Consider the following 21,781-nt stretch of genomic DNA (forward strand, 5'->3'; position numbering starts at 1 on the left):
CAAGGATGGTTTGTTACGTAATTTGTACGAAGTACGAAATAAAAAATAGACAGAGAAAACAAAAATTATAACAAAAATAATTGAAACACTGTAGAGATTACAGTTCTTACGCATTAAGAAATTGAACTTATTTAACGTTCAACTAGATCGTACCTCGGACAACATTGTTCGACAACTAAAAACTCCATAAAATGGAAGAGAAATTAAATTTGAATAAGGGTCAAGTAACAAACAAAGTGTTATAAATATAAAAAAATTGAAAAAGGCTGTGAGTACACTATTTTCAGAAAATTGTACACTTTATTAAAAGCATTTGTTGTTTTCATGCTTCGCGGATAGTAATTGTATCGCATACGGTGTTCGAAGGATGCGTCCAAGTGCGATGAGACACAGTGCGTATTAGCAGTTTACCGGAATCTTAAATTAAAGCAATTGTGAAGCTGTGAGCACCAAATGGAAGGTGATAAGTATGCAATCAAAAATCAAACAAACAAACAAAACATCACAAAAGTTTGAACCGTATGCAAAACTTGCTGGTAAAATGGGGTTGTTGTTGGACACACGAATTAAAAACACATTGAAAAGGTTTTACAGGTCAACCATTGATAACGTCGATTTAGTGGGATGGTGTACTACTTTGCTAACCAGTTTGAAAGTGCCTTAAGTGAAACTGTTTGTTTACCTGTCAAGGGTAAACATCGTTTTTCCATGACCTACTCCATTGGACACTCAATCTCAATCTGTATAAAGTTCGTCTGGCCGAAGGATACGAAAGAACATTTTTCTGTGCGTTTTTCACACTTTCTCGTTTCACTTCTAAACGTCCCACACAAACACCCGTACACTGAACGTCGAAGGGACTGGTGCAGTCGTTGCCATTGGGCACACTGTACACATCGAAATGGTGCTAACAATTAGAACAATTTTACCATACAAGTATCTATGATGGTCCGTACCGAACAAGTGTAGGATCCTTTCTTCTGGTTGACTATTCCGGTATGCCACTGGTTCTGAAAATCCATCCGTTCGCGGGATTGTTTACTATGCCTAAACCGATCATTCTGATACATACGAATAGTGAAGGAGGAACCGCGGCGTCAGTCACGGCGCAGCGTTTACCTCCACAAATACTAACATTAAATTATGCTGCTGACTAGTGCTGGAGTTATGGTTCCTCGGTTGCTTTTTTCTTACTCGCCCCTGCCATCTTGTCTACTTTCTTCATAGCACACACACACAAATTCTTTCGTTTTCTTTCAAAATAGAGCGCTACTGTAACTGTTCGTTTCCATCTGTATAATGCTAAATTTAACCGGTACGAAAAGTTATGCAGTGTAGTGTTTGTGGGGTACATGTACGAAGCGTTAGGAAACCAAAGGACGATGCATGTGTGCTTGCCTAGTACCGATTGTACAAATTTAACAATTAACAAACAATTGCCTATTTAGAATATTCTATTTACACATTACATTATTAACACTAGAAAGTATACAATACGTGGATGATAAATATGCGATCTTAAAAGCGAAAAACATGGTCATTCGGATGGGCTGATGATATCTCTGCGTGTACCGAGGATATTTTTCACAACATCCCGCGGCCAACCGGAAGGCGAAGGTATATGAGAGAGGTAAGGGAAGGAGAGAGAGAGAGAGAGCAGGAATATGCTGGGAACTATTTTGGGACTAGTTTTAATCGTGGAATCTAAGTGCTTCTGTCTACCCTATAGTAACGTTCTGTTCAAATAGTCAGTTTTTCTTAACAAAAATGAATTGTGCAGGAAGTGGTAAAAGGGATCCGGAAATCACATCTGGAATTGGTGTTGCTTAGTAGTTAAAAAGTTCGAAACACTCGACCCTCCGGCGAGTTCTTGTTGTTACTCCAACAGTTCCGTCTCGTCCCGCTGTTGTGGAGACTTCGGTTGTTCCTGCCGCTGATCGTCGGTCAGTAGCAACAGTTCGCTCGTTTTGCCATCGGAAGACGACAGTCGTATGAGCCGCACCTTGTCACCCTGCACCCATCCGTTGCCCTTCTGGCCGACCAGGTAGGATAGCTTCTCTCCGTACGGTGGCGAGGAGGCGAGATCGACCCCGACCCGTCCGACGATCTTTTCCTTTATGTTCTTGGTGCAACCGGTGGTACTGGTCGGGTCGTGACCGCCGATATCTATACTATGGTGGTGACCATTATCAGTACAATCGAGTGGAGGGGAAAGCTTACTCGTGGTTCCATTACTTGTGGGTGATCCGAGCGAGTTGCGCTTTGGGGTCGGACAGTCCCCTCCGTCCTCCGGCTGCTTGTTGTTGGCCTTCTCGCCGTGCTCCGTACAGTGGTTGTGGTGGTTGTGGTGTTGGTTATGTTGGTGGTGCTTTAGGTGGTTGTTGTTATTGTTTTCGCTCGTGTTGTTGTTGTTCGCGTACGCTTCCTTCGCCGACTGGGCCAACTCGAGCCAGTGCTCCTTGTTCTCCAGTACGCCCTCGATTAAGGGATTCAGTTTTTCCGACAGGGAAGCGAATGCCTAAAAGAAATCGAGCGCAATTAGTAATGGGCCAACTGACGGTTTTACTGGGTGATTATTTAGGGAGTAGTAGAGAGTTCCGCTTGGCAGTAAATCAGAATCTTGTATGGTTAAATGACTTGAATTTAACATTTGGAGTGTCCCAGATATATTATTAGGTATAGCTACATACCTCGTAGATTGGAATACAGATTGAGTCAATAAAGCCCACTTGCATCATCGGCAATTGATCTTCCTTCTCTCGGTTCATGATATCCTGTTGAAGGAGTAAGAAAAAACCAGTTAGTTATGAGCGAACTATGGATGGATTCCGAACCTAACGAACGTACAATCGGTGTGATGTTCAGCTCCTGCCGTTCCATATCGCCCTGCTCGAAAAACTCCGAGCTCACCAGATCGGCGACGCGCTTTTCGATCTCCCACGGCTTCGTGATGGCGGCCAGATCGCAGACGGTCATGCTCATTGCGCGCAGAAGGGACCGCGGCTCCTCCGCTTGCCATGCGTTCATTTCCCCTCGGTTCGGTTCGATTAAGCTCAAAAAGGCTCCCCGTTTCCTGAACAGAAGAGAATCGGAAGGAGACGATCGTATTGAAAAAGAGAAGCTAAATGGAGGTGCAAAAGAATACTACCTAAAGTAAACGGCCAAATCGGTCGACAGTATGGCATCTTCTAGCACCCGTATTACCCGGCTGTAGTCCTCGGACGACATGTTGGACAGTATCTGATTGCCGGGGCTGTTGATGATCATCAAGCACTGGTCGAAATGGTGATGCTCCATCGTCGAGGTGGAGTAAAGTTGAGCCAGTGGTGATGACGCTCTAATGAAAACAAAAAAAAATATCAGACTAACTTTAAAGCCACCAGGGTACAGTATAGGACATACTTGATTTGAAATGAATTGTTGGTCCCACGGTGATCTAGATCGTGACACAGACAAGCGATGATCAACGCCAGACACTCGATCTCACCGAAAATCTTCCACCACTGGGTCGACGTGAGTATGGCGAACATCATCTGCGTCACGTTGAACGCGTGCCGCCAGTTGTGGTACGTCACGTTGCGGTAGTTTTTCTTCACGCTCAGCAGCCACCGGCACAGGACCTCGTACTCGATGTGGAACCGCTCCACCAGGTCCAGGTCGAGGAACATCCGTATGCACGCCTTCAGCGTGTGGTCGTCGTCTAGCGACAGGTCGTCGAATTTGAAGTCGTGCAGTTTGAAGAACGCCGACGATGGCACTTTCAGTTGCTACGAAAGGAAACCAATTCAACATGAGCATTTTGAAAGATCGAAAGCAGCGCTTACTGTATTGCTTACCCGTAACCGGTACGCATCGTCGATGGTTGCCGAGGCGTGATAGCTCAGGACTTCCAACGTGACGCTCTGCTTTGCCATGGCAATGATTGCCTTCTCGTACATGTGCGTGTTGTGGATTCCCATGCCGCAGAAAATGGCAAACGCTTCGACGAAGTTTTCATCGTTTTTGGTAAAAGTCTTCAATGCGTTGTAAAAATCAAATCAAAATAACATTAATTAAAGATAAGTTTAAGGACAGCCTGACACACGGGACACTTACAAGATCATCAAACTTATTGATCAGCTGTATAACACCTATAATTTGACTTAACGAGTTCTTGATAGCCATGCAGAGGATGGTTTTGTGGCGGAAGTTGAGCCCCTCGTCGACGCTCGGATCGAACCGGTCGTCCTCGTACGCGTTACAGATATTTACAGTCTAAAAGAAAAAAGGAACAGACGGCGAAAGGTAAGAAGGGTGCATCGAAAAACGGGTAGCAAAAAGTACCCCCACACTTACTTCTCCGGTGGTGGCCACGTAGCCAGTGATTCCGACGTTGATCGGAAATCGGGACTCGAACGGGCTCGTGCGAGCATCACCGTCCTCCCCGCTGAGATCGTTGGCTTCGAAATCGAACACGCGCGAGAAGCTACCCTTCGACGCTTCGTGCACCAGTAGGATCTAGTGGAAAAGTGAAAAAAAGAAAGTATAAATCAACGAGGAAGCTTACATCTTCGACCGTGGGCGTTACTCACTTGCACTCTTTGGCATTGTATTAAGCTCTGCATGTGGGTCAGTATCCGGAACACCATGTGCTCGATCGTGCTCTGCTCCTCGAAGATCATCCGGGCGAGATCGAGCAGCACCTGGTTGCGCTTTACCTCGAGCTGGGACTTCTCGTACAGCTGCGCATTCCGGAGTCCGATGCCGCAGAACTGAAGGTACGACGAAAATATCTGCAAAAACAAAAAAAAACAAGGCAACATTAAACAGATGACATCACAAACGACCGAAAATAACCACGAATATGTGGAAAAGGACTCATGCTCATGAAAAATGGGTAGTTAACACACCATTCGATGGTTGCACTTTATATTCGCATCGAAGTGGACTCCATTACTGGCCCGAACCGGAACCGTCCGCGAGTCGCATAACAATTCGATTCGATTCGATTTTCCAAAAATAAATAAATAAATAAATAAATAAATAAATAAATAAACTGCATTCGCCACGGGACGCGCTTCAAATTCTTTCTGTTTCTCCTTTTTTTTGCAACTCGTCGTTTGTATTCCATTCTGCTAGCCACTATCAACAACATTTCGTGATGAGAAACGTTCCGGGTTGTGGCGTGCAGTACTTTTCGAGCACCATCATTAATCTCATTTTCAGCATGAATTTTCCATGCGTGTTGTTCCACTCGACGCTTCCGTTGGCTGCACTTTCGAATGAAAAAGTACCCACTCATGTGCTTTTCGTCGTTTTTGTCCGGTCTCGGTCGAGCGTGTGTATATGTGTTGAACGAGATCGGCGGGAAGCACATTTTCCAGTTGTGAAAATGATTTTAATATTTCAAGGCGGACACAGCAGGGAAGGAGAACCGGGGTTATAGAGTTTCATCTCTAGATGTACGTGCAAATCCGGCTGCCCGCGGAACAGGACTTATCAATTTGTCCATTTGAGAGGACCAAAAAAAAAAAAACAAAACGAATACGTTAAGTGCGATCGTACCCGTGGGAAAACCGCCATAATCGAATCGCACCACTCGGCCAGCTCGAGTAGCCCAACTTCCGGACATTCCTTTTCCCTTCAGCCCAGAAAGGATTGATGGTTGCAACCGACGATGATGCAAACAGAGAGCTTTTACGCAGCATGTATACGCCAAAAAAAAATTGTCTGAATAAGCTGCGGCGTGAAAAAAACAAACATAACTTTCCATGGTGGTCTCTCGAAGGGTGTTGTCGTAAATTTATTTATGTTCAAATATATTCATTCGATGGTTCGCTTCCGTGCAACAGCACGAGACAGCCGTCGATCCGCTTCCCACACGGCTGGTGGTATTTATTTTCTTTTTTTCCAGTGCTGTAAAATCGTAAAATTTTATGTAAAACCGCGGCTCGATGCCACCGTCGTTTGTCCCGGTCAAAGAATGGCCTGAGAAGCACAGCATTTGTGCTGTCCAAAAGGATTAATATTGCCTCGCATCATTGACTCCGAAATGAGATGGGCGTGTTGGGGGGTTTCCTTTTGTTTTATAATCTCCTTTTTTTGGCGAGAAAAGGTATAATTTTAAAATTGGAAATATTTTTTTAAATTTTCAGTTCACACTTTGTTATTTTGAGGTTGCATTAAGGGACTTTTTATTTGTTGAGTTCCACTTACTGGAGGCAAATCCAGATCGGTTATAGTGGAATAAAATAGACAAGCAAGCATTAAACGTGAAAATTCCCCAGCACATTCCACAGCAATTCTCTATTCTCGTAAAATTATTATGTTTCATCAAATAGCAACAAAACAACAGAGTATTTGCATTCAGATTGCCTAGTCACCATCCATCCCACCTCCGAACGATCAATCCGTTCGTAACTCGCGAGCATATGGCCGGAAGGTAAAGGATAATTCAATTTTTATGAATCCTGTTTTTTATCTTGCTTGAAAATTTGCTACATCGAGAGCCTTTTCGTGTTTTGTTGGTGTCCGTGTCGGTAATGTTCTGGCGTTATTTAATTTTAATTGATAATCAAAGTGTCGTGGCTTTCGGAAAGCTGATATGGAAAGCCATCGCTGACGTCCCGGTTTCGTTCGATTGTTTGATGGATGGAAATTTAAAATTAAACACAGCAAGAGAGTGTAAAACCGTTTGGACGGATGAGACGTAACGTTCCATCAATCATGGGGAAAAGTTGCCGCAGCAGGGTAGAGTACTTTTCCCATGGTGGCATTTTGTCGCATGCAAACCTGGATGAGAAGTGCAACCCGGTACTCGAGATCGGTCCGTTAGGCACAACGAGGGAGAGCAGAGCGTTGCTAAAGTTTGCAAATAAAAGGGTAAAAAGTGACACTTACCTTTTCATCCGCCGTGGTAAAACATTGATCACCCTGTTTGTTTATCACTTGCGCCACCCCGACGACGTCCCCGGAGGCATCCTTGATGGGCATGCAGAGCAACGCTTTTGTACGATAGCCAGTTTGTACATCGATTTCCCGGTTGAAACGGTCATCCTAAAACCATAAATAAAAGATGGTGAAACGGTGTTGCAGAATGTTATCATATTTTGTTTATTGTTCAGTTCTTTTCAATACATCGTTTGGCAAATACAGATTTGAAAATCTTATTATAAATTTTAACTTTTGTTCACCAAAGAATTAAACAAAGGAAACCCCCCGAAGGAAAAGAAGAGGATAAAGCCTCTGCCAATCGTATTTTCGTTTCACTGAATAATATTTTTATTATTAAATTCAGCCATTATGAAACACGGTAATCGAAGTGCAAAATATGTTTTGCGTATCAAATGAATGCAATAAACAATTGCACACAAATTATCCACACTCAGCATATACCGGGGTTTAATGAAACGACGTGCATTATGCATTTCCACTAATGCACACCGTCATTTCCATTGAACGCAATGGCGGTTCGAAATGAAATTTGATTCCCGGAAATGATGCCATTTTGGCGTCAAGACCGGGGAAAATGGGAGTAAAAATACTACCCCCGGTAATAATTTGAAACGAATGCTATTTTAGTTTTGCTTGTTCGTGGAGAGTGGTGGAAAATACCCAAAAAAAAGGGAAACAAAAATTCACAAAACTATAGCTTCCAGTTTTGTGTATTTTGTTTCCCTTTTTTTTTGAGTGTTTTCCGTCCATCCAAAAATAATACCAGATACCAGGTTTCAAACCGGATTGGGTGTGTTTGGTATGTTAGAACCAGCTAAACGATGCTAGACGAACAAATCGAACCATCATAATTGAGTTTGGTCAGATTGTGCAATTGGTTCTTTTGGCCACCCGATATCGAATCAATGCACATCGGCCTACACTTGCAGAACACCCTGAATCAACAACTGAGAGCATGGTAAAGGGCAATTGGATGGATTTCATCATGCAACTCATTCCCAGCCGTATGGTAGGTGTACGTAAAATCTTTCCGACAACCTGCGAAGGCTCCCATTGGTGTGCATGTAGAGCTCACAAAGGATTAAAGCTAGCCATTACGGAGAAGAACCCATTACCAGACAGGGAAAAAGTGGAACACACAAGCCAAGGAGAAGGATGCTTCATCTAGTCTAGAGTTTATTGTCGTGCGGCAATCCCTCAAGTGAATAATAGCCGACCGCACTCCGACCGAAGAATATTGGATTATGTTATTACATTTTCTTATTACAATTTGCATTTTCCCACACAACACAACGGTGACGAGGCTCAAAACTAACCCTCAGCCAGGTGGTTACGATTTATGGTGAAAATTATCATCACAATGTACTCAGATGGACCTGAAACCATGATTCATAAACGTTGGTTTGGAGATGCACGTTTCAGCTATAATCACCGGACGTCACTGAAAATGCTTGATAAGGTTTTTATGTCAAGAGTGTGCAACATTCTACATTTTGATACCTATCGGTGAAGGGTTTGATTTCATTACTCAACACTAATCTGGTAAGTCCCCAAGTTAGGCACCAATGTTGGTACCCAAAGACTCTAGGCATGTAGTTGTAGAACGTATCAAAGCGGGCTATGATTCAACCCTTCCAAACAGGCGTATTATTGTATGCTGCATAATAAAACAATAACGCAAGTTCTTTCAGTCTCTAGAGTTATTTCGTAACTTCCTTCCCCGAAGGCGTTAGAACAACCCATGAGAAGTAGCAAGCCTCACAAAGCTGCTCTGAACTACTCTAGCCATTGTTAAGTTGGTAGTGGTTGCAATCGGTTTTAAGATTACAGTCCACAGTGTCCACTTGCGTCTGATGTGAAAATAATGAAACAAACATTCATGGGCAAATCGATTTTCCCAGTCCCACAACTTCAGCAGCTTGCTGCACCTAACAGAAGGTGTATAGGTACATAACAGGTCCCAAATCGCTGATAAGAAATAAACCTCCAACCAACCCGCCGTCCGGGTTGGCAAAAGGTTGGTAAGAATGTTGTACTACACCCGTGACCCGCCGTCGGTACTGGTGTTGGTTTAGGGCGACATCTAACGTTTGGCTGCGCAAAGCGACCAGCCTGTTTCACTGATAAGATATCACAAGAAGTAGCACCCACCACCCATATCTACCATTGCCACAGCGTTATCGAGCTGGTCGCAATTTGCGTTCCAGTTTGCCTGCTGCTGACGACTGCAACGGAACGTTCGAATTGTTCCGGAGATTATTTTGAGTTTTCACCAGAGGAGGGGAAATAAATTTTACATCCAAGGTGCGGAGGAAGCCGTATTCAATACCTTTCCCACCGATAAACTGGTTGTGGTTAAAACTATTCAATGACAAGTGTTCTTTTTCCAGGACGTGAAATCAAGAAAGCAAACTGGACAATATGGCGGCCGAACGTTACGAGCTCAATATGAGCATGAAGTGTGTGAAGTACATGATCTTTACCATCAGTGTTACGTTTGCTGTGAGTATTACGTTTTCACGTATTCTAGAGCCAAAGCTACGAGAATTCACTCCCCGTCACAAATAAATAAATTAAAGATAATCGCGGGACAAATAGAAAAGCCCGTATGGAAGATCGCCGAAAGGATTTACGACCTTATCTTCTTATCGGATTAAAACGATGTCCATGTATGGCTCAAGAGACCGGGAGAGCAGAAATAAGGTCACATGAAAACGTGCACCTTCGTTTCCTCGCGACCCTTTAGAATAGAGTGCAATGATGATTAATTATTTGCTTCGATTTTTCGCCCACCCACACACACACAAATACGCGCATGCAGGTAGTGGCCGCCATGCTCCTCTCGATGGCCGTAGCCATCGGAAATCTTTTCGATGACTTCCGAAGCTTCATCGATTCCCACTTTTACGTGCCACCGAACCTGCTCATCGCCATCGGTGTCATCCTGCTGGTCATCGCGCTGTTCGGTTGTGTCGGTGCGCTCAAGGAAAGCACGGCCATGATCAATGTGGTGAGTAATACAGGAGAGGTTTGATTGTGGGGGAAACAAAATGACTTCCCGAGTGAAGTAGATAACCGATGTACTAATGGCGCTGTGCTTTGTGTTCACATTTCACCCGGAAGTACGCGATCCTGCTGTTGATCGTGTTTGTGCTGCAAGTATCTGCAGCCATCGCGGCGTTCGTGATGCGGGGCCAGGTGAGCAACATGGTTCGCCAGAAGATTTTCGATTCGATGGCCGAATACCAGGAGAACCCGGGATCGTACCGCAATTCCATCGACATGCTGCAGAATACCGTGAGTTGAAAGCGATCCTTTTACAGGAGTCTGAGAAATACCTCCATTTAATATCGATCCTTTCGTTAGCTCGAGTGCTGCGGTGTCGATAGCTACACCGACTGGGACCAGTTCCTGCCGTCCAACTCAACGATGATGGAATACCCGGAAACGTGCTGCGCGGAGCCACCGATGGGCGGCGAGTGTATGCCCCGTGCCTACGGTTGCTACTCGCGGCTTTCGTGGCTGATCTCGCAAGGTTCGATCCTGATTGCCACCGGAGCCGTGGCGGTGGCGTTCGTGCAGATTCTCGGTTCGGTGTGCGCCTTCATGCTGGCCCGTGCGATTCGACGCACCAAGACGCTGCGGGCAACCCGGCGCTGGCACCTTCAGCAGAGCCTGGGCATCATGACGAAAACCCCCGTCGACCCGATGTACACCGGAATGGAAAAGTCGGAAGCGAACGTCGATCCGGACAAGTATCTACCCACCAGTCCCAGTGTCAACTAAACTAAATGGATTCAGGAGAGTTGGGCTAGTTGCCGGGGGCGTAGCTGTACGTTGATATCCCTGTCCCGAGCGACCGAACAATGTACTATTCCTTATTTTATGTTCAATAAATGTGATGATAAAAATAAATCAAATATTAGCATTAAATATAGTTGTTTGCAGTTTAGAGTTCTACTCCCTCTTTATCATACGATGAAGCTTCTCTCTAAAGTGAAGATTTTTCCTGCTAGCTGTCCTGGAAGATTCTATACATCCGGAAGGGAATATTTTATTTATCCTCCCATGTTACTTCAATGTAAACATTTGAAAATCCTCTTAGTCAGAATTGGATACTATACTTGTTTGATTGTTGATTCAGGATGGTTATTAGTACACTAAATTCGGCAATAAATCATCGGGGTATCTTTGTACAGTAAAGTTCAATTTTTTTCAGTAAATTTGATAAAATTACTTCTAATGTGTGCGTATCAGTATTCCAATAAATCTAGCTGCACTGAAATGATTATTGTGTCGAACTATGAGCGCAATCGGTTCTTGCATCGTAAACGACGTCCTACGTAAATGTGTAGGAATGAACAGTTGTGAGGATTTTTTTTTATAAATAAAATAAACTTAAACATGTCGAATAAATCCTTCCATTTCGAAAACTAGTAGTTATGCCTCGTTAGAGTACCGTTTAAATTATCACGATTTGCACGAGGCCTCGGAATTGAAATGGTACGAAGCTTTTATGGACAAAACAGTAGCCGTTCAGGAATAACTTTCTTGTTGGGCCAGCGGCACTTTTTCTACTCTTTTGCTATTTTTTGTAATACCTTATACAATAACCTTTCCAGTGTAATCAGATTTATCTAAATATTTTTAACGCAACTTGAAAAATAGTTTAGTAAATTAAAATCTTTGCAAACATTCTTATTATTTCTTACACTTAGCGTACGCCAAAAGCCCTACAAGACTAACGGCAAACGAAATCATTTTGATCGATGTTGATGAGTCCCCTTATTTATTGTTTAACAGATACTCGTCGTTGATGATTCGGCATTCAATCAGCGCCATAACGTATTTATAGTTCCATCCCACACGAGCCCCACCAGTAAGTGCTACACGACAACCGTTCTCCAGCCGGTTAACCTGTACGGCATGTCCTTTCCCACCATAAATTTCATCACCATTCGGTGGCGAGGATGGCTGTTCGCTCGAAGTTGAGAGAATTAATTCTAATTGAGACCAGCAGGGAAAATGAATTTCCCATCGTACGGAACGGTGTGTGCCCGGCAGCTGGCGGACCGCAAGAGTGGGATTTCGCCAGCGGCCAGCAAACAAACCTAGCTCCATGCCGAATCAACAGGTACGGCTTTGCAAACCCAACGGTAGCGAGCCCCAAAGGGTACGGCTTTTTCGGCAGCATGGAACCCCGGGGTGGCCCATCAATTATTCAACAAACGGCATAATAAACACTCAATCGGACTAACTTCCTCCGTCCCTGGGTTCCAACCACACACAGACACACACGCACGGCATGAACTCACCTGGTAAGCATCCGGTATATTTACAGGTTCTCCGCTTTCGGCCACGTGTCCGGCGATGCCCGTCCCCCAGGCCACCTTCACCTCGTCCTGCTGCTCCATCTCCGCAAGCGTACTGTTGGAGCACACGTCGAACAGTTTGGACACTAAGCATCTGCAAAGAGAGACAGAGAAAGAGACAGCGGTTCGATGAATCCAGCGTGTTCAGAGTTCGTCCGTCGTATGACGCGTTTGATCCGCGCAATCGGCAAATGGGATCTACCCCGAACGGCATCGGTCCAGGGCAGGGTAGATATTGGAAGAACCAACTTCTGCGTTCGCTGCTTCCAAAAACCAACCACAGGAGTTGATCCGAAAGGCCACCAAATTCTCCGGGAGTTGATAAATTATGAGCGATCCTTCCTATCATCGCTGTTTGATATTCAGGAAATTGAAAGTCCTTGTAGTATAAGTGTGTGTGTGTGAGTAAATGTTGTTGTCTACCGATAAATTTTCAGACCCCGATGGGACCATTTGAACCGCCCGGTCCCGGTCCGGTGGTGGAGCTATTCCCGCCGAAGGTTTATGGGCAATTTATTATGCTCGCAACAAAACTTCCGAAGAATTCATTCGCGGCGGGAGGTAGCATCCGTTATGAATAAAATATGTCTTTACCGCGGCATACGGTTCCTTTCGCGGATACACCACAGGCTTAACAACAAAAACACGCACACAAGGGTGGTGGATTGTCGCGCAGTGTCTAGGAAATAATACAGACCACATTCTAAGGCTTGGCGGGGAAGGAGGGCGAAGGAAAACCAGGGATCACGTACCACAGCCCCCGGACCGGATTTAAAGTCCTTCTCCGCGTCCGACCAGCAGGTCGCACACATGCCTGCAACGAGGAGTCCCAGGCTGTATGGCGCTGGCCGATGCGCTAGCGAAATGAAAATTGATTACTTACGCTGCCAACAGCAGCTCATTAATTATAATCAACAAAAGCATGAAAAAAAGTAAAACCAACGGGGAGGACGACCTATCCCGAGCGTCGCTCGGATGGCAGAGAATTTTTGGAGTGGCGCAAACTTCAGTGACTACCCCCAAACGTATTGTTGCAGCAATGTTCGCAAGCAAAAAATAAGCACACGAAGAGAAAAACAGCAAACAAAAGTAAAAAAGGATCCATCACCAGTCCAAGGACATTCCAGAGTTAAAAAAAAAGGGAAAAGCATCCCGCTCACGATCCGCAGAATCATAGACAATACAGGACAATCATGTCTGTTGTTCTCGGCCGTATGCATAAGCACAAACACCACACGCGTCAAGATGACGCGCGCGTGCGTATGTGTGTGTGTGTGTATGAGGAAGGAACAAGTAATAGGAAAAAAATTCTCTCTGAATATATTTTCATTAGTGAATGGTACTTGATGGTACGCGAAAGGTTCATCACATCACATCATCGCTGGCACGTCGTGATGGATTGTTTGTGTGTTTTGTTGAAAGGATCTCTACTGTTGCTGCTGGTGGAACACAAGAAAAAAAACAACCCCAGACACATACCTTACGGAACGGAACCAGCTCAAGCATGTTCCGACGACGGAGTGGGTGGTTGGTTAGAAGCGAGCGAACAAGAAAGAAAAAAGGTCGATTCGAAAGGAATGTCATCGCTTCTTTGATGCTAGGGGGCACGAGCAGACGGGCTAATGAAAAGAATACTGGTCGAGTGGTGTGTTGCGTACCATTTCTAGGCGCACACAGATTGCAGCATGGTTACGTGGATACGGGGGAAATCAAATATCGGAGAACCTGATTTGTGCTACCGACAAGAGAGTAATAATCAAATGGAAAACATGGTAACGAACCTTTTGGGGAAAGGCAGTTTACTCGAAACGATTTCATAAACATAAGTCACAGCAACTTAGACGAAGGACAAAAAAACAAAGTAGGCAGTAACGTAAAGGATCATTTGAAATTGCGCAGAAATTATCATTGTTTTCATCCAAGGTGTCTGGGAAAGGAGCAAAAGATTTTGATTTATTTTTACTTGGAAAGCATCCAGCTCGAACTTTTCGAAAAGTTGAAAGTTGGATGGATGGATGATGGAGCAGAAAGGAGACACATTTTGCCAAAAGAAAATATAAACCCACCGTGACCCGGCATTTCACTTGTCACGTGGTGTCAAATGATACGACTTTTCTGCCTTCAATTATAAGACTTTATGAAAATAAATTCGAGTCCCAGCCGCACGGAAGAAATGTGTTTACACAAACACCTCCACCGGTAAGTTATTCTTCCCGAGAAATGAGTCCAAATCCCACACGAACTCCTGTGCCGTGCACTTGTTCGGAGTGTTGTGCGCGAAATAACGAGGTCGTCGTGTTTTGGTCTCTCTTCCTGACGTAAGGCGCTCGGTCCAAATGATGGAAACATAATCCGCACCCTAATTGATAAAAAATCCTTACCGCATCCACAATCGGCGGCGTTTGGGTGTGTGTCAAATCAAAAATAGAACCACCACGCACTCCTTCGTCGGGCCGTTATTTGTATCCTGGTGTGCACGTGCCAGGGTGTTCGTGATGAGGACAGCTCGCTATCACTTGAGCCCCATTTGCGTAAAGCATGGCTTTAGAGGTGAGCTTTTACAAGCGGTGCCACGAACAACGAATGTTGTTCCAATCGTTCATCCGTTGTGAGTATGGGGATCGTGTCTCACCGAACGATGAATATGTTATTTGTGCAATTTAAAGGATCGGTGCTTTTCGTTCTGCTTTTCGTTTTTTCCCAGTTAGAGTACTACCATCTCGGGCATCTCGGGAAGTACTCACTTTTTGGTATTATCGCCACCGCAGGTGCTCTTGCCCTGCACCAGAAACAGCGAGCCACGGTCGGCGTTCAGCAGAATTGACACATTTTGAAGAATCTTGTGGCACAGCGAGCGCACATCCAGATCGTTGCAGATATCCTTCACCTGCGGGGGTGTGCCGGAAAGTAAAGAAGAAAAAGAAACCGGTTCAGTTCAATGCCACACGATCAACGTTTTGAAAAACCATTCTTACCAGCTCGAATATAAGCTCACGCTCATCCAGCTGCTTGAGTTCGTTGCGCGAAAGACGGAGTGGCCGCAGGTTGGCCCCGCAGTAGGCGACCCCGTTCGGGCAGCACTGCACCATCCCGGAGTTGGCGGACTCATTTTGCGGGCTTATGCTCAGGAAGGTCGGCGTGCCGTCGATTGTGTTGACGATGGGCTTAAGCAAACCGCCGCGCTCGAACTCATGGGCGGATATTTTTCTGAAAACGAAGAAGAATAGATAGAACGTTAGCTTGGATAAAACTAAAAACGTATAATTTTAATGGGCATTACAAATTGTATTTGTCACTTGAAAAGTGCATAATGAGAATTTATACAATATTGAGTAGTGAACTAATGTCAAAGAATTGAACAGCCCAAGAGTATGCCTCAAAAAGCACCTTTATACAAAACTTATCGAATCGTTGTTGTCACACATAATTTGTTTAAAAATATGTAGATGCTTCAACCTACAGAAAATTGAATTTAGAAAAAGTATGCCCCGTTACCATTTGATAAAAAATCGGATAATTTGATTGTAAACTCTGTTACGTAGAGTAATTAACTTTGTAAATGCTTGCAGCTACAAACCGTGGATGTGGATCTCTCTGGTACGCCTTTATCTCGGCCTTGTATATTAACATCAAAGCTCAACGACGACACGACGGCACCCACGGCGTACACATCGTGGATAACAAGCGTCGGGTTTTTCGCTCGGAACGCAACAGAACGAAATAGCCCCAAACAAAAAGAGGTTATAAAAGCTTCCCATCGATCGTGTACCATATCTGCAACGAGCCTGTTCAATACATTTTCCCATTCTGATGCAATTAGGGGGTGGTTTTTTTTTGTGTGTGTTTTGCCGCTTTTTTCGTTAAAGGGAAAATGATATTTTTGGATTCGACTCGACCGCAACGCGCGGGAAGGGTGGTGCAGTCGGACAGAAAAAAAGGAAAGGAAAACTTTTCTTGCTACACCAGCTCGTAATTGGCCTGTTGGCAGCGAGCCAACCCCCCCACCCCCTCCCCACCATTTTCCTCCGACCGACCGACTGGAGGAGGCCGTCAAATTTCAATTAACCTTTATCGAAGGTGAAAGCATCGCTTGTGGCAACCGGGTTTTTACCCAAACTGGGTCGGAGTTTTCCTACCCTTTGGCTTACCGCAAAAGGAGGTAGTTTTTCTTCTTCGGTTTGGTTTATCTACCTTTAGAAAAAAAAAACAAAAAATGTTGCGTGTACAAGGATCGCACAAGCGCCCGAAGCAGCAGGTAGGTCCAGGTGTGGCCGTTTACAGGCTAGGAGTGATGGTTGCCGATGTGACACCGGACTGCAGCATCGATCGGAGCAGGTTGATAAAGGGTAAGTTATTGTACCTCGAGCTAATTGCTTGTACCAACCGACAGAATGTACCTAATTTTCCTGCTCTTCCTTTTGATTCGATTGAAAAAAATTTGTCTGGGCGAGTTTGACGGTGGAAATGAATTAGGTAAAACTGTCCTTCAAAAATAACTGACCAAGAATACGCAACAATAATTCTTATTTGTAAGTTATTAGTACAACGGGTTTAATGTTCAAAAAATTACATTAACTACCATTTCTTCCTAATGCTCGACATATTTATCTAAGGTCTTCATTAAAGCCTCTCTTTTAGTATCGTGTTCATTTTAAATGTATGTCTTCTGGCCTACAGTTTTCGGTTAGTTTCGCTATTCTTAGTCGTGTACCCTTATGTTTTGGCAAAGGTTTAATAGAAGCACAGCAAACTCATCATGAAAATGGTCGGTTACCGGAACAAATAGGCGACCGCAATCTGAACAAAAGAGCATGCCACATTGTGCTTCCGTCGTTGTATTCGGGTCTACAAAAAAAAAAAAAAAATAACAAAACCCGTATGTTCCGGCGGATTTTTCACTTACGAGCATAACCTAGCCTTCGCGAAAAAGGTAAACCACCAAACGCACACACACAAACACAACGGCCGTGCGTAAACGTAATTTCGGTAGGTTTTCCGTGTGCCCCATTGTTCCGACGAGCAGCATCGTTTAGAGTGAACCGCGCGCGGTTGTGGGATAAAACCTTTGTGTCTACCGAAAAGGGAACGTCGTCCCTGAGCGTATATGAGCGCTACCGACGGCGGTACGTCTCGTCCTTTGCGCTTATCGCCCGGGATTGTTGCTGCGCTGCTGATGAATATTCATAAGACCCGACGGACCCGAGTCCCGAGCCGTGTTCCATTACACCTGGTGTAGCGCCACCTCCGGCAGCTCTCGGAAGGGTAGATTGCACATTTGAGGTTAAGTCCACACCACCAGCGAGCGAGGGCACAAATTGATACCTAACCCTTCGCAGCGGGTCGTCGTCGGGAGCGATGGGAGGGTGTCCGACCGACGAAGGTCAGGGTTGATATGAGGTGGGCTTCAAACGAGTTTGATAAGGCACACATACGGCGAATGGACGTTCCGTTCCGGCTGGAAGTGAGTCGGTACCCAAAGGTGTGGGTGGGTGCGACATCAGCCAGCTGACTGGTGACTAATTGGGGGCCCTGTTGTTGTGTCCCGTTGACCCGCTGACCCTACCTGACGGGAGTGGTGGCGCCGGAACCGGCACGCGACGAGCTCGGCTGGTTCGGCGGACCGTGGGTGGGCGAGTCGACGCTGGTGCTGTTGCCGCTGTTGCTGTTGCTGTTGGCCGAACCGCCCGAGGTCACCGGGGTGGCGTGGGACACGAGCCACCCGTCCACCATGTGGCGCGTCGCCTTGCGGATGAAGTAGTCCTGCACGAACTCCGGGTTCTCGTCCAGCCACGATTCCATGCGCGCGAACTCGGCATCGTAGCCGGTGGCGCCGCTGCATCCGCTACCGCCACTGCCTCCGGCCCCTCCGCCCGCGTAGTGGTGGTGCAGGTGGTGGAGGTGCTGGACGGGCTGCTGCTGTTGCTGTTGCTGCTGCTGCTGTTGGCCCGCCTGCGGATGGTGATGGAAATGGTGATGGTGCTGGTGGTGGTTGTTGCTGTGGTGGTTGCTGTGCGGTGCTAGCTGTAGCGGCAGGGGGACACCAGAACGAGAGCCCAACGTAGTATCGAGCCCCACTGTGCCCCCCTGCTCGGTGGGCATCCTGCTTTGGGGCTCCTCTATGCTGCGCAAGTGCAGTCCTACAAAAGCAGACAAGAGAAAGTGAAGAAAGCGAAACAATGAAAAACGGTGTAAAAGGGAAACAAACACACACGTACGTAATTTTAAAAAGTGAAGAACCCTACACACACTACACCTAACTTGATTAAGCGATTTGCAGTGTCGTAGAAGAAGAAATCTCAGCCTTTTTCCTCCCGTATTCACCCATTCACTCACTCATTCACTCATGTCCTTCGCGTCTTTCATCTTGCGCCCTCCAAGGAAGAACCAGCCAACGATGGGCAGAAGAATTTACCGTACCGTAATAATGCTGATAAGCCTTCCCACACACACACACACCACAAACCCACCCATCCCAGCACCATGGCTCCGGCTGTCTACTCGAGCGTAATGTGCATGATAAATGTTTGCATTCTTCTGGTCGTGAGCGCTCGAGCAAGTGAACCGCCGATGCGATACGATCCGCCGGAGAAAGCGGCCGTGGAACATCTGCACGGTGTACAGTGGCGGTCGTAAATGTGGCAGGGGATTGAAAACATACTTTTCTTTTCGCGTGGTAAATATATAGACCTAAAAGGTTACTTAAGTCGGCCAGTAATAACGAAAGAGTATTGGGGGAGAGATAAATAATTTAATAAAATTGAGAAAAGTGAAGTATGTTTACATTTTGACATAAAGCAGAACACACTAGTGGAGGTTCCCCAAAACGATCGTTAGTTTACGAGAGTGAAAGCTAAAATGGGCCCGCGTGAGATAACATCGTGCAACCTAGTGGGTCAAGACTAAGGAGACTAACTCTGAGGGGAAGAAAATCTGCTGGTCGCATGCCGATACTGAGACTGTTTTCAACCACAACATCCTAAGCAAACGGGGGCCCGGCTGCTGCGGGCTGTTATCAAGGAGGTTCTTCTGTGTTTCCTCTTCTCTCTTCTATTAGTAAGTTAAATCTACGATCTCGCATTGAATGTTTCTGTGCTTTGCATAAGCTGGTTTTGGAATAGACTACAGCCAAGAAAATGGACTCCATATCGGACAAGACAAGAATCTACGTACGCGAGTAAATGCCTTTTTTGATGTAGGACAACGCCTAAAGGGAAAGCCATAACAGAAAATTATTATTTAAAGAAAGTACGCTAAGAATGTTTGTATTTTGGAAATAAGGAGTGTAATTTAAAATTAAAAAAAAAGATAACATATATGGGATTTGAAAAACAACATAAATTGTTAAACAAACCATATAAAATTCTTGTTTCAAAGCAAAAATTAAAAGAATAAAGGAAAAACTATTGCCCATATCCCTACAAACACCTCAAGAACGAAAACAGATACCAGCTTAACAAACAAAAATAGTATCATCCTATTGTCTAACTAATTCTTTGGTAAAGAGCTTGTAAGCCATCACTATTTAATATTAAATTTCCCATAATACATAGTTAGGCTAATTTTTGTGAAGCAAAATGGACAATGTAAAATTTAAATAAAGTATCAAACTTTATTTAACGGGTATTTTCAACATCCAAACAAAAATACACATCTTCCCAACGGCGTATTGTTTAGCCAGAAAGGTGAAAAACGCTGAATTATTGATGGTTTGGTACGAAAGTTGATCTATTCTGCTCCGTTCCAATGTCAATTCGAGATCGTCTTACCATTCCGCCAATTCAGGTAACTCAAACCACCTCGATTCACTTGCTTCACCCCGGGAAAACCGGGCGCCTTATCATCGCTGTCGACATTTCAATTTGTTTGAGTGAAGTAAGGTGAGCGTCCGAGAAACGGTGGGTGGGGGGTGGGACAGTAAGCGGAGATGGTTTGTAAAATTGAACTCGTAATGTTTTTCTTTCCGGTGAATTTGCATAACAGGCCGTTCGGAAGCGAGCCCGGCCGGAAAATGAACCGTGAAGTAAGATCAATCGAATGGAAATGTAACGATAGAATGTCTTCTCATCAATTTCCAGCGAACAATGGTCGGCTAGTGGTGGTTTGGTGTTTCCCGAGTAGACCAACCACCTGTCAACGTTTCTCCGGGTGATATGATACCGTTTGACTTTTGGCGACGCCGGCACACCGATTTTGGGAAAGCGGTTCTGACTCGATAACCAAATCATAACTTCACCAAAAACCGACCGTAACGCAAACAGCAATTTATTGGACGTAATCGAAGCCACGATTCGCGATTGCGTTGGAATATTTTCACCCGACTTGAGGAAATCGGATGCTCGGTGTAACAGTAAGCGAGAAATATTGTGGCGTGTTTATCCTTCGGGTAGCTTTCTTGTTCGTCCCACGCGGGCGATGGAAAAATGCCAACAAATTAGTCTCCCGCAAACGTGGGCTCCAACCAAAATGCAGGTGTAGGTGGAAACCCTAACTAAAGTATAATTTATGATCGTTTTTCGCCGAGCAAAGTTCATAAACTTTGCGCTCCCGCTGTGTGTGTTGACTTGCAAGAAATTGCACGGCATTTGTACGGTTGGTGGTTTTTCCTTTTTATCATCACCGAAAAGTGAACCGGAACACAACCCTCAGGGACACCACCAGGGTCGTGTGTTTGGCCTTTGGGAAAAGAATGGAGGGAAAGGGAAAGGAGCTCGCGGCTGGTGTAAGGGGTACAGATTAGCGGAAATTACCTTGCTTGTTTCTCTTGTAACGACAACCATTGAAACGACACATGCTAGCACTCTGGCCCATCAGGGCCCTTTATGGCGCCGATCGCAGGAAGTTTGCTCCGTTTCCGGCACTATTTTCCAATAAACGCAACAACCGGGACGCAGGGTCCGCCGCCGCTGCCGGTTCCCGCTACTTCTGCCGCCCGATGATGACTCGCAGGATGGTTTTCCCACAGCGCCACCACCACCACCACCACCACCCCGACGATGACAACGACGATATTCGGAAACACAGTTCGGCGCAGTGCGGAAGCAATAGCACTTCATTTTACTTACACATTCGACTGGTCATGGGAAAACGGGGTGGTAACGGGTGGTAACAGGGCGGTTGGTGGCTGGCACGGCACGGTTGAGCTTTATCGTTCTCTACACACGTTCAATTTCGTTTCGGCTGGTACACACACACACAAACACACAGAGTGTTCTGCTGCTGACGGGACTTTTCCCCGTCAATGTTTGTCTTTTCACAAGGCACGAGGGAAAGGAAAAGAAAGAACTAACACGACGTCGTTTGTCCGTTCGGACCGTAATCTCAATTTAACTTTGCGCAGCTTTTGCAAGCCTGTCGACGAGGAGAAGCACGGAGGAGGGGGAAAAAAAATAACATAAAATAAACACAACGCCCCGTAAACACCTTGGTGATATGTTGTTGCCGTTCAAGCATCGATTAATGTTCTTTTGATTATCATT

The 21,781-nt window shown here is 45.3% G+C and overlaps 2 protein-coding genes across 2 annotated transcripts; one reads left to right on the forward strand and one right to left on the reverse strand.

Annotated features, from left to right (window-relative positions):
• Positions 1-1,308: 1,308 nt before the first annotated feature.
• Positions 1,309-21,113, reverse strand: LOC131282259 (dual 3',5'-cyclic-AMP and -GMP phosphodiesterase 11-like). Its single transcript, XM_058311672.1, has 17 exons — positions 21,053-21,113; positions 18,255-18,442; positions 17,869-18,206; positions 15,281-15,512; positions 15,050-15,192; positions 12,249-12,399; positions 6,880-7,035; positions 4,572-4,772; positions 4,336-4,497; positions 4,096-4,254; positions 3,837-4,013; positions 3,403-3,767; positions 3,149-3,337; positions 2,848-3,073; positions 2,691-2,774; positions 2,236-2,518; positions 1,309-2,166 (listed from the first exon to the last, which is right to left on the reverse strand). Exons 1-17 carry the CDS (start codon positions 21,111-21,113, stop codon positions 1,877-1,879), a joined length of 3,405 nt encoding a protein of 1,134 aa, XP_058167655.1. The 3' UTR covers positions 1,309-1,876.
• On the forward strand, positions 9,355-10,719 carry LOC131282260 (CD63 antigen-like). Its single transcript, XM_058311673.1, has 4 exons — positions 9,355-9,435; positions 9,755-9,943; positions 10,057-10,230; positions 10,300-10,719. The coding sequence occupies exons 1-4, from the start codon at positions 9,355-9,357 to the stop codon at positions 10,717-10,719; spliced, it is 864 nt and encodes a 287-aa protein (XP_058167656.1).
• Positions 21,114-21,781: the final 668 nt, after the last annotated feature.

The sequence above is a fragment of the Anopheles ziemanni genome, chromosome 2 (assembly GCF_943734765.1).
Source record: "Anopheles ziemanni chromosome 2, idAnoZiCoDA_A2_x.2, whole genome shotgun sequence".
In the NCBI taxonomy this organism is placed as follows: Eukaryota; Metazoa; Arthropoda; class Insecta; order Diptera; family Culicidae; genus Anopheles; species Anopheles ziemanni.